This window comes from Cydia amplana, chromosome 21 (genome assembly GCF_948474715.1).
Source record: "Cydia amplana chromosome 21, ilCydAmpl1.1, whole genome shotgun sequence".
Lineage (NCBI taxonomy): Eukaryota > Metazoa > Arthropoda > Insecta > Lepidoptera > Tortricidae > Cydia > Cydia amplana.
The window spans coordinates 9,590,894-9,607,440 of NC_086089.1; the positions used below are offsets into that span (position 1 = coordinate 9,590,894).

The 16,547-nt window shown below is 37.4% G+C and overlaps 1 protein-coding gene and 1 long non-coding RNA gene across 2 annotated transcripts in view; one reads left to right on the plus strand and one right to left on the minus strand.

Annotated features, from left to right (window-relative positions):
* Positions 1-1,268, minus strand: part of LOC134657987 (uncharacterized) — a 220,218-nt gene extending 218,950 nt beyond the window's left edge. The window contains exon 1 of the long non-coding RNA XR_010097667.1: positions 1,132-1,268. This is a non-coding gene — a long non-coding RNA (uncharacterized LOC134657987). The remainder of the gene's footprint in view (positions 1-1,131) is intronic.
* The window catches only part of LOC134657967 (uncharacterized), a 228,990-nt gene that overhangs the window by 187,898 nt on the left and 24,545 nt on the right, over positions 1-16,547 (plus strand). Inside the window, exons 5-8 of the mRNA XM_063513573.1 lie at positions 9,137-9,304; positions 13,355-13,508; positions 13,832-14,308; positions 15,030-15,270. Of these exons, the coding sequence (XP_063369643.1) occupies positions 9,137-9,304; positions 13,355-13,508; positions 13,832-14,308; positions 15,030-15,270 (1,040 nt within the window). The remainder of the gene's footprint in view (positions 1-9,136; positions 9,305-13,354; positions 13,509-13,831; positions 14,309-15,029; positions 15,271-16,547) is intronic.

Here is a 16,547-nt window from a genome sequence, read left to right on the forward strand (position 1 = left end):
ACAACATCAACAAAGTTTTCTCAAATAACCAACGACTCTACATCGGAGGGTAGAAAATGGTTTAAGTAGCCGCTTAATCGGTGACTACTATCACACTACTCATCAAAGCGGTGAGTAGTGTGATACTGAACCTTCTACATATAAATCAATTTTAAAATTAGTAGCTTGGATTTTGGTTACTCGATAAATGTTCTAATTAAGATTTTTCAGTTTTTCCACCTGTTTCCAAAGTGGTTTTATCGTGTTTTAGACGCAAAATTCAGTTTTTTCATTCGATTTTAGTATCAGTTCATTATAGTTTGTTTAAAAAAAATAGTTAATTTTCACGCAATGTATGGTTCTCCCTTCGCATTTTAAAATTTGTGCAACCTTTAAACCTTAATCGATTATTATGAGAATTGAAATAGATAGTTTTTAGTGTGGGGAGACTCGATTGGTGAGCGAAATCGGGAAAAAAATCACAACTTTTTTTTCTACATACAAAAGTGAAACACACCGAGGTGTTCAAAATTATCTTGACACGTTTTTATTTTCTTAACAATAAAGTCGCGTCAAGATCATTTTGAACACTTCGCACTCTTAGCAACTTTTGCTGCTGACTGTACTTATTGAATGAGACCTTGTTGTTCAACTAAATAGTCATATCCTATACGATTGTGTGGCGAGTTTTAAATATAGACTTAACTGAGACTTAATTTATTTGCTATTTAGGTAGGAAATCAAATGCATTAAAACATCGGCAAAAAATTCAATAGCTTTTTAATTACCTGTATAAGTATCTATTTCCGCTGAAGATATTCAGGGCTATAATTTATACAACAAACGAAATGGAGGAAAATCAATTTTTTCATGTAAAACATAAATTCGATGTATTTTTAGGGTTCCGTAGTCAAATGGCAAAAAACGGAACCCTTATGGATTCGTCATGTCTGTCTGTCTATCTGTTCCTCTGTCCGGCTGTCCGTCTGTCTGTCCGTCCGTATGTCACAGCCACTTTTTTCCGAAACTATAAAAACTATACTGTTAAAACTTGGTAAGTAGATGTATTCTGTGAACCGCATTAAGATTTTCACACAAAAATAGAAAAAAAAAACAATAAATTTTGGGGTTCCCCATACTTAGAACGGAAACTCAAAAAAATTTTTTTCAACAAACCCATACGTGTGGGGTTTCTATGGATAGGTCTTCAAAAATGATATTGAGGTTCCTAATATCATTTTTTTCTAAACTGAATAGTTTGCGAGAGAGACACTTCCAAAGTGGTAAAATGTGCCCCCCCCCCCCCCTGTAACTTCTAAAATAAGAGAATGATAAAACTAAAAAAAATATATGATGTACATTACCATGCAAACTTCCACAGAAAATTGGTTTGAACAAGATCTAGTAAGTAGTTTTTTTTTAATACGTCATAAATCCCCTAAATACGGAACCCTTCATGGGCGAGTCCGACTCGCACTTGCCCACTTTTTTACTATGGTGTCTGAAGCTACATAAACTAATTACAGGCATATACAGTTGAGGCCTAGGCTCCATTCTAGATAGTGCAGGGATGCCTAAGTGTAAGGCCTGAGTGGACGCTCGTCGCGGAGCGTTCGGCGGGGCGTGCAGCGTGGCGTCGGGCTCACGCGTGATGTGAGCAGCCTGCACTAAGGCCGCTCCTATACGCTTGCATTTGTTTAACATGCACGCCGCATACGACCACCAACCACGTACGAGTATGAATTCTTAATAATTAATTAACAAAAATAAAGTTGAAGATTTGATAAAACTTATAAAAACACTTATTTGACGTATTTTATTGTACAATTAAAATAATGAACACGAAAAAATACACAGATTATCACGCAAAAAAATTATTCTACTTTTAAGAATCTCTACTATAGTTGATAAATAGTACGTATGCGCAATTCGGACCGTATCTAACAATTTTTTTTACAAAAAAAGTTGTCTATTGAAGTGTCAGTTGATGTTCGTTATTTCCATAGTATTTTATTGAAATTTATTACGTTTTGGTTTTGTGTTTGATGCGGTAATTAAACTTAATTGTTAGTATATCATAAGAAAACATGAGTGAATAGGTAAGTGACGAAGAAGGATTACATTTTTCAAGTTGTCTAATAGTTGTCACTGCTCCGGTGAAAAGTTGTGTGTACTACACGAGATCAAAATTATTTACATCTCGTGCGCTTTTGAGTCCCTTACTACGCTCAAGATTCTAAATTAGATTCACGAGCGTAGCGAGTTTATAGAATCTTTCGCTTGCACGGGACTCAAAATAAGCACTCGAAGAAATATCAAACTTTGATCTCTTGTTGTACAAATAACTATTATCTATTCTATCGTTTAATTTATTGGCTTACATTGTATAGTTAATCGTTTATAAATAGGTACTGTAATTACTAATTACATGAAAGAAGATACTAAATACTAAAACAACCGTATTAAATTTACACTCATCATCATCCGAAACGCGGTCACAGGGCGGACACGCCATACATCAAAAATCATTTGCGTTTATATGTGTGCGCGGCACATCTGTTCACGCATTATTGTGTAGGCCACAGACAAGACATCCTCTAGACTGAGCATAGTAACGCATACCGTAGTTTTACTCCATCTTCGAGTCAATCCCGTGCCGTGATTGGTCCGTGTCTTTGAACGGACCAATCACGGCACGGGATTCGCTCACCTCGTCCCCCCGCACCCCCGTATTTTTGGCAGCATCGGTTTCATGAAATAATTGCTCTAAACTCAGTCTAGAGGATTCCTAGTCTATGATATAGGCATGTTGTGGGTAAGTCGCTTTACTGAGAGCACGCCAGAAGTCCGCCAGCTTCATGTCGCGGGGCGAGCACGGGGCGAGGTAATGCGAGTCGGGGCGGGGCGGTGCGTGGCCGTTCTGTATGATAATATGTACTATTACTTATTCTGTGACGCGGTCGCGGCTGGACGAAGGCCTAATACTAAGGTTGCCACAACAACTTTTGGCTCTCTATATCATTAATATTTTTTTTTCCACTACCTAAAGGTTGTCTGGAAGAGATCGCTCTTTAGCTATAACTGCGATAAGACCGCCTGTTGTTACCTCTGTCTTCACGTATTATGTGTGTCTCTCTGTAAATGTTTTATTGAGGTTGTGCAATAAAGAGGATTTGTATTGTATTGTATTGTGTCATTCTAGACTCTAGAGATTAACAATAAAAAAAAACCGACCAAGTGCGAGTCGGACTCGCGCACGAAGGGTTCCATACCATTACGCAAAAACGGCATAATAATCACGTTTGTTGTATGGGAGCCCCACTTACATATTTATTTTAATCTGATTTTAGTATTTTTTGTTATAGCGGCAACAGAAATACATCATCTGTGAGAATTTCAACGGTCTAGCTATCGCGGTTCATGAGACACATCCTGGTGACAGACAGATAGACGGACGGACAGACAGACAGACGGACAGTGAAGTCTTAGTAATAGGATCCCGTTTTATCCCTTTGGGTACGGAACCCTAAAAAGTAAGGCCGCGGACTGTGGCCTATTTCTGGAACGGTATTAGACTAAATATAATTTGTAGACTATAATCTAATATTGTATTAGTGTGTTGCCATGGTAACGCATACGACTTGACAGTTCGTGGACTAATAATATTAAGTCTAATACCGTTCGAGAAATGGGCCCCAGTAGGGCTATGATGGCCGGCTCTTTATCATTTGTCACCATGGCTGTCACGTTCTTACAAATATGTAAGTGCGAAAGTGACGCATAGCATGACAGGTGATAAAAATACGAGCATGATAGCTGGTCTGGACGCGGTTGAGGCCAAATGTGCGTGTTGCAGCCATCTGGTTAAATTAGCCATCTAATTAGTCGCCTAGGCTATTCATTCAACGCCGGCATCCAATTTGATGCCTATGCCGATATTTAATTGAACTAGAATCACTTCGTTTTACAACTTGACGTACTGAAATTCAGCCCTGTTAAAACGACTGGTTCACTCAGCCATGTGATTTAAATTTAACCTAAAAAACCTAAAATGAAATAACAAAAAATGAAAAAAGTATTTTCTACAATTAATAACTATTTGTTTAGTAATTGAATAGTAAAAAAAAGTTAATTACATTTACGCTTGAATAAAATTCATTTACGCACAAAAATTAAAATTGACAGATGTTTAATTAAAATTGCAATTGGTTTTCTTTCAAACGAGCCTTCGAAGATACCTATCATTAGTTCTGTTAGTTTTTAGGATTCCGTACCCAAAGGGTAAAAAAAGCGGCCAAGTGCGAGTCGGACTCGCCCATGAAGGGTTCCGTATTTAGGCGATTTAAGACGTATAAAAAAAAAACTACTTACTAGATCTCGTTCAAACCAATTTTCGGTGGAAGTTTACATGGTAATGTACATCATATATTTTTTTTAGTTTTATCATTCTCTTATTTTAGAAGTTACAGGGGGGGGGACACACATTTTACCACTTTGGAAGTGTCTCTCGCGCAAACTATTCAGTTTAGAAAAAAATGATATTAGAAACCTCAATATCATTTTTGAAGACCTATCCATAGATACCCCACACGTATGGGTTTGATGAAAAAAAAATTTTTGAGTTTCAGTTCGAAGTATGGGGAACCCCAAAAATTTATTGTTTTTTTTTCTATTTTTGTGTGAAAATCTTAATGCGGTTCACAGAATACATCTACTTACCAAGTTTCAACAGTGTAGTTCTTATAGTTTCGGAGAAAAGTGGCTGTGACATACGGACGGACAGACAGACGGACAGACGGACAGACGGACAGACGGACAGACAGACAGACAGACAGACAGACAGACATGACAAATCTATAAGGGTTCCGTTTTTTGCCATTTGGCTACGGAACCCTAAAAACGGGACCCTATTACTAAGACTCCGCTGTCCGTTTGTGTGTCTGTCACCAGGCTGTATCTCATGAACCGTGATAGCTAGACAGTTGAAATTTTGTAAAATATTTTGTATTTTGTACACTGAAATCAAATTATCACTACATAGATAAAACAAAGTCGCTTCCCGCTGTATGTCTATCCCTATGTATGCTTAGATCTTTAAAACTACGCGAAGGATTTTGATGCGGTTTTTTTAATAGATAAAGTGATGCAAGAGGAAGGTTTATGTATAATTTGTTAACCCGTGCGAAGCCGGGGCGGGTCGCTAGTACGTTAATAAAATATAAAACACTATTTAACTGTAGCCACAGAATAAATAATAGTACTAAGTACAGAAGACTCACTCTCTAACAAAACGCGTCTGTTACGATCAGCACAAATATGGCCGCTAGGTGGCGACAGCGCCGCGCGCGGCTTATGGCTTTCCCCAAAATTGGGGCGGAACGGATGTACTTTTAGCTACCTGTAGCAAAGCGACGAAATCGCGGAGTGAGACACGCCTGCTGATAGCGCTTAATCTTATCTTGGGCTGCTATTTATTGACTAAATGAGATTTAATCCCTTAAATTCATCAATCACGCTCCTTTTTACATCAATATTGATTGATCGGGGATTTTAGCAAAAAGGAGGAAAATCCTTTGAAATCAGGTTACCTTATAGGGAATACGCGAAACTCTGCGTAGGGGGCGCCACTCCTACAATAAGTCACAATCTAAGGGTCTACCACAAACGAGAGAGTCGAAATTTTGTTATATAACCTCTCTCTCACTGTTGCATATTCGAGCGATAAAGAGGCAAATAGCCGAGTTTCGATTTCGCGTTTCCCGATAGGTCCTTTGTAAACAAACCGCCTTGATGTATCAATGTCATATTTGATTGTCTGTGAAAACTTGTCAAAAACAGTTTAAGGTGTACATACTGTAGTATGTATAAGTTACTCTATGGTTTACTAGGCGCTAGTGCTGCACTCTGACGGCAAAACATTTCAGTAATACTCCCTATTAATTTTACTTGCATGTGGCCATTTTATTTAAACTGGTCCACAATTTTTTTTTAACTTTTGGGATTTTTATGTTATTTTCTACTCAGAATCACGAGCTCTTTCGATCCTTTTGGGAAAAATAGTCCAAAATTTACATTTTCGTTTTTTCCATTACGTTACAGTCATAGGTACCAAAGTATATAAAAAGTGGTTTTATACATTCTTCCTCGAATTCTTATCGTAAAATTAAATATAAGTAGATAATTATAATAAGTAAGATAAATAAACAACACCGAACAATGTACTCACCTGTAAATTAACAATAATCACAAATAACTAGGTATATAATTGTCAAACACTAAAAAAATCACTGGAGGGCTTTGTCACTTTTTCTTGAATATATGACATCTACTTTCAGTTCACTAAAAAAAAGTAAAACACATGATCAATCCTATAACACCGTTTTTTTTAAACACAAAACAGAAACATTTTTTTACACTATTATAATCTTCTTACCCTATGACAGTCTTAATATGAAATAAATAACAATTGCATATAAATAGTGTTTTTGAAGTGAATGACCTTACGTTGATATTAGCATGGACAGATGTTACTCGAGTAAAACGATATTGTTATTGCTGATACATTATTTACTTGTGATAATCACAAACAACTTATGAAGGGCAATTCAATAGCAAATGAACACTTGAAATACAAATGCGGGTAAAGACCGAAACATACCAAATGCTCCCTGCGCAAATTTATACCTACGTCTGTGTAATCCTTGTAACTTAAAAAAAATACGCAGCTGGGTTATTTACCATACCTATATTAATATTTTGAATCATCTAAACACAGTTACAAAACAATTTATCTACAATTAATTTAAAATTGTAGAATGTGAGTAGTACTGTATCGAAAATAACTATTTCACGTCACCTATTTGAAAAAGGGCTATTTCTTCCGAGCTAGGAGGGATTAAAGTGGCACTTTTCTGTTCTAGAACTGGATTTTTGTCCTTTTTTGCATACTTTTTTTTGGTTAAACAATATTTTGAAACAAAATAATTTCCTCATAGGTGACGTGAAAAGCTGTAGGTGTCATGGTCGCAAAATTATTTCCACTTTGGGCGTTAACACTTGAATCCCTCAGTACGCTCAGGATTCTATTTTAGAATCCCTCTTTCGTTTAGGATCCAATGACGGAACAGTTTTATATATTTAGATCAATGGTTTATCCATATTAATATTGACCATATCATACTTGTCATAATTATAGGTATTGCTCGTATTCTAATAAATTATGCCGATTCATTAGAAAACGGCATTTATAATCAACAAAGCATTACGTCATTTAAAAGGTACAATCAATTATGCTTACTTTGGGTATAATATACAATACATGTATGTTTTCAATTATAAAACTAATAATTATTAGTTATTTCCACTAAAATTGATTTTAAATTGATGTTTATAAAAGGTAAAGTATGTGAAAATTGGTACTTTTTAGGTTTCCGTACGTAAAGGGTAAACACGGGACCCTATTACTAAAGGGGCCCACTGATTAACAGTCCGCCGGTCGACATCAGCCTGTCAGTTAGAACAAAAAGTTGACAGTTCCGAACAACTGACAGACCGATATCGTCCGGCGGACTGGTAATCAGTGGGCCCCTTAAGAGTCTGCTGTCCATCTGTCAGTCCGTCAATCCGTCTGTCTGTCACTAGGCTGTAACTCATGAACCGGGATAGCTAGACAGGTTGAAATTTTCACAGATGATGTATTTCTGTTGCCGTTATAACAACAAATACTAAAAACAAAATAATATAATATTTAAGTGGGGCTCCCATGCAACAAGCGTGATTTGCCGTTTCTTGCGTAATGGTACGGATCCCTTCGTGCGCGAGTCCGACTCGCACTTGGCCGGTTCTTTACTTGTTACTAACAACTATGAAGACTGTTGGACATAGAATTTTTTTTTTTTTTTTTATATAAAATGAGATTGTCACATGGTTTGTATGGATTTTTCTATGGGTAAACCTATTTTTTACTGAGTTTAGTTGAGTTCTGGTCTAGTGATCTTGTTATTCTGTTAAAGGTTTAAAAAATACATATATATTTTCATAGAATGCTCAAAAGCTTCGTTTTAATTGCCATTTGATCCGCAACAGTTGATCCGTATATTTCAGGAGTGTATTTTCAAAAGGGCTTATTTCTCTATGAAGACCATACAAAAATAAACCCTTTTGACAATACACTCCTCCTGAACGTATTTTTCGTGCTTTCGTTTTTTTGCTAGTGTCTGAATTTACTTATTCCGGGCCCTAGGGCCTAGTAAACTAGACTGTATTAAATAGAGTAGTTTCGGGTACTAAACGAAGCCACCTTAAAATTATGTTAATTTAATGGTAGTTGATGCGACTGCTACATAATGAAAGGCATTAAAATACGAGTGTGGGTTTATAAAACGAGCTAAAAGCGAGTATTTTAATGCCTAGTTATGTAGAGTTACGTTAGTAACATACACTGTTTTATCTACACACATTATAAGTTCTCTATGATGTGTTCAGGAACCGCATGTTATGACCGCTATTGGATCATACATACGAGTATATGAATAAACACTGAATAAAACGTAATCTCGAGGACTTAAAAGCTACCTAAGCGAAGTGCTCTCACTATAGATACATTAGGTATTTTCTATGATCTTTTAACGTACTAAATAGAATAACACAGTATTTGCCGAGGGTTTAATAAGAATCTTGAGCGTGGTGAGGAGTTAAGTGAAACTTTTTAAATGTTTTTCAGGCATTCTCCTGTAAACTTGACGAGGGCCTAATATATATCGATGGATCCAATATTTCTTGTTGTTGTTATTCTGTCCGGTCAGCCAAGAGACAATAGTAGCATAGTTTGTTAGAAGATATTGTACACCACCTTCTTCTGACACGCTTGGTAGAGAGGATCCTCAATGGAAAGGGTTTATAAGTGTCACAAAAAATACGTGTTTGATGAATTTAAATGCATAAAAATCAGGTTTTAAAGAGTGACCCAGGAGAACGTAACCATGGCAACGAGTGACAAGAAAAAGTTGATGTACCCTTTAGCATAGAGAAAAAATACATAGATTGCTGTATGGAGTGAGCACTCTTGTCTTACTATATTTCTCTATGCCTTTAGTAAAAGGGGTGTAAACATTGTTTCTTTGCATTTCTGACTGTCTGCTCGTCTGCTTGTCCCCAGGTGGTCGTCATGGGCAGCAGCACGACCTCAGACAAGACCATCAACACGAGCACCGACTCGGCGGCGACGGCGCTCACCTCCGTCACCGGCACTGATGACTCCATGGACGCGGAGCCCGAGGGCGCCACCAACCTCATCGACTGTCCGCACATACACCCCACAACGCAGGTCAGATACAAATACAATGGGTGTTAAATTACACTTGGGAGTTCAATTACAGTTGGGTGTTAAATTACACTTGGGTGTAAAGTACCTAAACACTTAGGTGTACAACACCAGCATCGACTCGGCGGCGACGGCGCTTACCTCGGTCACCGGCACCGACGACTCCATGGACGCGGAGCCCGAGGGCGCCACCAACCTCATCGACTGTCCGCACATACACCCCACAACGCAGGTCAGATACAAATACAATGGGTGTAAAATCACATTTGGGTGTTAAATTACACTTGGGTGTTAAACTACACTTGGGTGTTAAATTACACTTGGGTGAAAGTACCTAACACTTAGGTGTACAACACCACCACGGACTCGGCGGCGACGGCGCTCACCTCGGTCACCGGCACCGACGACTCCATGGACGCGGAGGCCGAGGGCGCCACCAACCTCATCGACTGTCCGCACATACACCCCACAACGCAGGTGAGATTAAAATACAATGGGTGTTAAATTACAGTTGGGTGTTAAATCACACTTGGGTGTAAAGTACCTAACACTTAGGTTTACAGCGGAGCCCGAGGGCGCCACCAACCTCATCGACTGTCCGCACATACACCCCACAACGCAGGTCAGATAAAAATACAATGGGTGTAAAATCACTTCTTGATCTGTTTTTTCTTTAGTATATTCTGTATATTAGCTTATCAGCATTTTAATTGTGACTTTAAATTAATCAAAAGCAATACTTACCTAAATTGTACCTTCTGTGTAAAGTACGTAACGCTTAGGTGTATAATTACAGTTATTTAGGTATGTTTTTTATAATAACACTTGAGTGTAAACACATTTGGGTTACAAATTACTCTTGGGTGTTATAGACGGCATTACACCCAAGTAAAATTAATCACCAAAGTGATTAAAGGGAGTGTTTTAAATCGACACGAGTTTCAAATTACCTATTCGCACGTGTATGGTACATATATATGAGCCTTTTCGATATTATCAATTCATTTTAGATAAATTTCAACATTGGCACTTAAAGTGCTAATTATCGCACTAGTGCAGTAAAGTAGCACCAAATGTAGGTACTGTATAAAAGTTAGATAGTACTTACTTGAAATCAATGTGCACAATAAGGAGCAGTAGGGGCACTTTCACCAAATATAATAATGTTGGAAATACACTCTTAAGTCGACGCACTAAAATTCAATATTAATATAGGTATCACTCTAGACGGGTTTTGAGAAATAAGTGTAAGATGCAATGGGGTAACTACGAATGCGTGATAATTTATAAAATATATCTACTAAACTACGAGCACTTTCTACTGCATAGTTCGTTTTTTTTGCGTTAGAAAAAAGGTAAACATGTATTTTTATTAAAAAACACTTTTGAAAAATCTGCCCTGCTTATCGCGGGTGCAGTACTTGCAATAACACCCTAATACAAAGTACTGCGTTTGCGATAAGCAGGGCAGAAATAAGTCACGGCAAACATGTAACGATTATGATTATTATGAATCATATAGGAATATTTACATTCTTTTTCTTTCGTAAGTAATACTTATTAATTTTAAAAAAGCGTTTTTCAATTAAAAGACGCGTCAACATCGCGTAGTCTTTCTCTAATGCTAAAAAAACGAACTATAGTAGGTAATAAGAGTAAGCAAGATGCCTTGGCAAGCATTGCAGTAGCGTAAGCGTTGCTTGCCAACGTACGAAATTCAAAATTATCCCGCTTTCGAAGTTATCCCAATGTAACTTAACTAGAATCAGACCAAGGTAAGTCTGCAACGATTTTGATAGCACACAGTGCAAGTGCGTAAACGTCAAACTTCTATGAAATTACGACGTCTAAACTCTAAATAACGCTTGCACTGCGTATGCTATCAAAATCGTTGCATACTTTCCTTGGTCTAACTCTATCAACTTTGTTTTTCTTTGTTTTTGTAAATCTGTTACACTTTTTTTTACTTTGCCCACCTACGTATGTGGTACCTGTGACACTAACTAGAAACAACTACAAATAATACATAATAATTTGATTGGGATTGCGTGCAACGAACCATTATATAATTTTATACTAAACTGCATGACATCCATCTTATAATAAAATTACCTATACTTAAATCATTTAACAATACGTATTAGCAAAGTTTATCTATTACTAGCGACCCGCCACAGCTTCGCACGGGTTACCAAATGATATATACATAAACCTTCCTCTTGAATCACTCTATCTGTTAAAACAACTGCATCAAAATCCGTTGCGTAGTTTTAAAGATCTAAGCATACATAGGCACAGACAGACAGCGGGAAGCGACTTTGTTTATACTATGTAGTGATTATGTAATTATGTCTTCATTACTCATATTATAAGCATTAATTATCTAGGTATTTGAACAATGGAAAGGATGTTGATTCTTTTAAAGATCGTTTCATAATAATTATGTATTTACTAGTATTTAGTGCCTAGTTTATAAATAGTAAGTTATTGACTACTAACTTCTGCCCGCGACTCTGTCTGCATAAAATGATAATGATGATGATATTGACGATTGATAAAACGTTAAAAACTACCCTTTCACCTTCCTGGGCCTCAAACTAGTTGCATAGGTACCAAATTTCATCTAAATCGGTTAAAGTGTGAAGAGGTATAAACAGACATGCAGACTCTATTTATGAATTCCTCATTTGTATTTTTTTTACATTTTAATAAAAAAATGTTTTGAGTTACTTAGTTACAAATTTACGTTGCAAATGCACTAGGAAACAAATTAATTTTTTTTTAATTTATAGTTATAAAAAACACATACATAAACGGTAACAAAAATTCGCCAAACTGTATTTAACATTATGTTGGCGGTGCGCTCTTATCATTGTTTTATACAAAAATAAAAGTTAGTAGGTACCTACATTTAAAACAAGCTCAAATAGAAGTGACCAGAAACGTAAACAATTAACTAGTTAACAGTTAACCTCGATTTAACTACACTAAAAGTAATAATAATGACGTGATACACTATACATAGTAGTAGGCATACATATAGGTACCTATAGGTACTAACAATGGCTTTTAGAATAACTTACTAAGTACTTGTACTTTTCCACTATACTTAAATTTCTTAGAAAGAACTAAGTACGGAAAGCACTCATTCGGCAAATAACTAAATACCCTGGGTTTTAAGAGCAACTATTTTCTTTTGATAGACACAGTCTGCAATCGGTTTAATGTGAACCTTTTTACTTTACAATAAGGTCCACTTTTGCGTGTGGTGTAATAGTTATTTGTTTTGCAAATTGGCAAAGTTGTTTAACCACTCGTGCTAATATTGATAACCGAGCAAGCGGAAGATTCAAAAATTGATCAAGGGGGTTGAACAAACTTTGCTACTTTAATTCTACCAGCCAACATGAGGCATCAACTGAAAATTGACATCAACTTACTTTGCCACTCTTGTGGTTAAAATACAGCTTTCTCATAAGTATTTGAAGGATAAAGAGCGCCTTTACGAGTTGGTGTGGTGAAAAATTATACGTAAACACTATGACAAAAACATCGCTACATGAAAATATTCTTCGTTTAAAATGTATAGGTACAATCAGCAGCAGAAGTTGCTAAGCGGGCGAGGTGTTCAAAATTACCTTGACACGCTCTTATTCTCTTAACAATAAAGTCGCGTCAAGATCATTTTGAACACCTCGCCTGCTTAGCAACTTCTGCTACTGACTATACGGATTTGTTCGATAAAAGTAAACTCCATTTGTGTAAACAGTAATAGAGCCATTTAGTAGGTATTGTTTTTCAAACTCAGAACCCCTCTAGTAATTTTCATTCGATAGCGTGACGAGCGTTCGCGTTTGCCTTGTCTATTATTGTATGGGATTTAAATCCCTCCTCAATTTGAGGAGGATATCCCAATATGGGACCGGCAACAAACTCGGCGGGACACATCTTTTCCAAACATTACATCTTATAATTAACATGCATTACGAGTAAATAAGAAATAATGCAATTTAAATTACTTTATAGAATTCATAATAATTATGTTTGTTACAGGAACCTCCCAGCACAGCCCCTCCCCACTACCACAGAGCGCAAGACAGCTCAGAAATAGACTCCCCATCCTACACCAAGCCGCAGTCGGCCACAGACATATTAGACTCCCCACGGCCCGGCCCGGCGCGCTTCGTTTTCGACGTGCCATTGCCAGGTACCAGACACATTAGGAATAGACTCCCCAGCTCAATACATTATACTTTATAGGGAAATTCTTATATAAAGTGACCTATTTTGATTTTGTTAAGTGTATAATACTATTTATTTGGTAAATAAAAACCACATAATACAAAAAATTAAGGTTCCCTAATATCGAGTGATAATCCAGATACCTGCTACTAAATGATGGCCCCTTGTTTCGGCCAAGTGCCAAGTATCTAATTTGTAGCTACAACATTTTGCATTACTTACGCGTATATAAAATAATAGTGTAATTAAGTCAACGAAAGTTTTTTTTTAACTAATCGATCGTTTCAGAACCGAAAAAAGAAGAGCGAAAGCCAAGACCAGAAAAAAGAAACAAGACCACAGTCCAAGAAACGGCGCCTTCAGCTTCCATACAAATCCCCTACGACTCCAAAACGGAGACGCCAAAAAGCCCAAAAATCAATCACACGAAATACGAATCGCATTTCAAATTTGAGCCAGAAAAAAGGAGGGCCAGTGAGAAATTTGAGGCAGACAAAAGGAGGGTCAGTGAGAAATTTGAGGCAGACAAAAGGAGGGTCAGTGAGAAATTTGAGGCAGACAAAAGAAGGGGGAGCGAGAAATTTGAGCCGGAGAAAAGGAGGGGGAGTGAAGCGAGGAAGAAGAAGGATAAGGAGTATTATAAGGATGATGTGGCGAAGTTGAGGAGGCAGTTGGAGGGGACGGAGGTGTTCACGGCGGCCAGGAGGAGATCCTCGACGCATCAGCATTCGGTGCCGCCGCCGTCTTCGAGGAGGCAGTCTACAGGTTAGTGTAAGGCCTGAGTGGACGCTCGAGTTGGGCGTGCAGCGGGGCGGGGCGTGCGGCGTGCATGTTAAACAAATGCAAGCGTATATATAGGAGCGGCATTAGTGCACGCTGCTCAAATCACTTGTGAGCCCGACGCCACGCTGCACGCCCCGCCGAACGCTCCGCTTCGAGCGTCCACTCAGGCCTTACACTTAGTGTTCCGTCTCCTAATGTTAGGGCTTTTTAAGGTCTCATATCCAAAAAACTAAACACCCAATGATATATATTTTAATTAAGATTGGCTGTACATTTTATTTAAAAATAATATTTAAATTATATAAATGTAAATAAGTGTACAGTAGAACCTTCTTATGAATTGATTGGGGAACTAGTTTGGCTGATCCAAATGTGGAGTACTTAAATAAGACGAGATGAAACAATAATAAAATAAAACTGTGTTTTTTACGCAAAAACATTACAGTAGGTACTTTAAAAGTTGATTACATATTAACATTGAAATACAAAACACCTGGTAAAAGTCGAATGCTTTATTTAATTATATTATTTTTTTATAAAATCAACAATTTTTGATTGACGAACGGCTGTAGCGCCCGGATAATCGAGGTTCGGATAATTGAGGTTATACTGTAAATGATTATGCGTGCTCCAAATTAAAAAAAAAAATATTTTATTTTTAAGTTTTTAGTAAAACCACTAAATTTGTACCCTTTATTTTCAGCGGCCCAAGTCCACGTGACAGCCAACCCTTTAGACGCCGCCAGCTCCATGGCCCCCGGCCGCACAACCATCGTGGTGCAGCAGCCATCTCTTTCCCTCGACTACGGCGGCTGCGCGACCATCCTCGTGCGGGACGGAGACGACTGCAGGCGCAAGAGCCGCGTCTGCAGCGACCACATACAGCAACTGCTTGATGTGACGAGCCACTTCACCAGTGAAGACGTGGACGAGTTTGACAAGAGGTAAATTATCGATATTAAACTTTCGTGAGACATATTTTAAACTGTTTATACGACAACGGTTTCACTCACTTGAATTTTTAGTCGCTATTGGCGACATGTTTCGGGCCCTTCGGGGGTCCATCCTCAGGCTCGAGTGCTCGCGGCGACTGCAACTCGTGCATTGATCGCGCCGCCTATAATAATATAGCTATTTAATAGCGACTAAAAATTCAAGTGAGTGAAACCGTTGTTGTATAAACAGTTTAAAAGGTAAATTAGTTTAAACTAAACTAACCTAAATCTAAAAAAGGTTCCTGCGACAAGGTCCCCAAGATGCTGGCTGGGGACTATGAGTAAGTAAGTGAATGAATGAATGAATGCATTAATAAATTAATTAAATGACTAAATTTCGTCTTAGATATACATATATGGGCTAAAATATTCATCATTTTTCATTCAATCGTTCCGTCATTCACTCACTCACTATTTAAATCATTCATTCCCGACCCGCCCCGGCTTCGCACGGGTTAACAAATTATGAAATTATACATAAACCTTCCTCTTGAATCACTCTATCTATTAAAAAAACCGCATCAAAATCCGTTGCGTAGTTTTAAATATCTAAGCATACCTACATACAGACAGACAGACAGACAGCGGGAAGCGACTTTGTTTTATACTATGTAGTGATCAAATAAATACCTACTCAATCAGTTTTTTACGGCTTTGATATATCTGACATGTAATTACAACAGTAACATTTTCAGTGGAACCTCATTAACTCGAACTTCAACAGTGCGAAATCCACTACACGCTCACTGCGGGCCGAAAGACCTGATTCAAAGTACATACCTATGGTTTATTTTATTTTACGAGTCACTCACTTTTTATTTTTTCAAGTGTACGTTATGTAGATATCGAAAGAAAATTAACGGTACCTGTTTTTTTGTTCACCTGAAAATCAACTTTTCATTTAAAAATACATATCAAATCTTAAAATAGCGAATTCCAAAAGGATCGTAAGTGTTAAGTTCCGCAGCGAACGTGTTAACTTGAATCAACATGTTCCCGTAACTTCATCGCTTTGCTCCACAACTCTAATTTAACCATTTAAAGTAGACAATTATTCCTTTCATGGTAATTAAATACAATTTTACGTATCACCATAACTCAAAATATAAGTCTAGAGGCGTCTTGTTTTATCACCCCTTAACTCGAAACTATATAAACGTATCGGAATCTCTTTATAACAAACTAAAGTACATAGAAACCTTTCTGAAATCACCTTCTAAACTAAA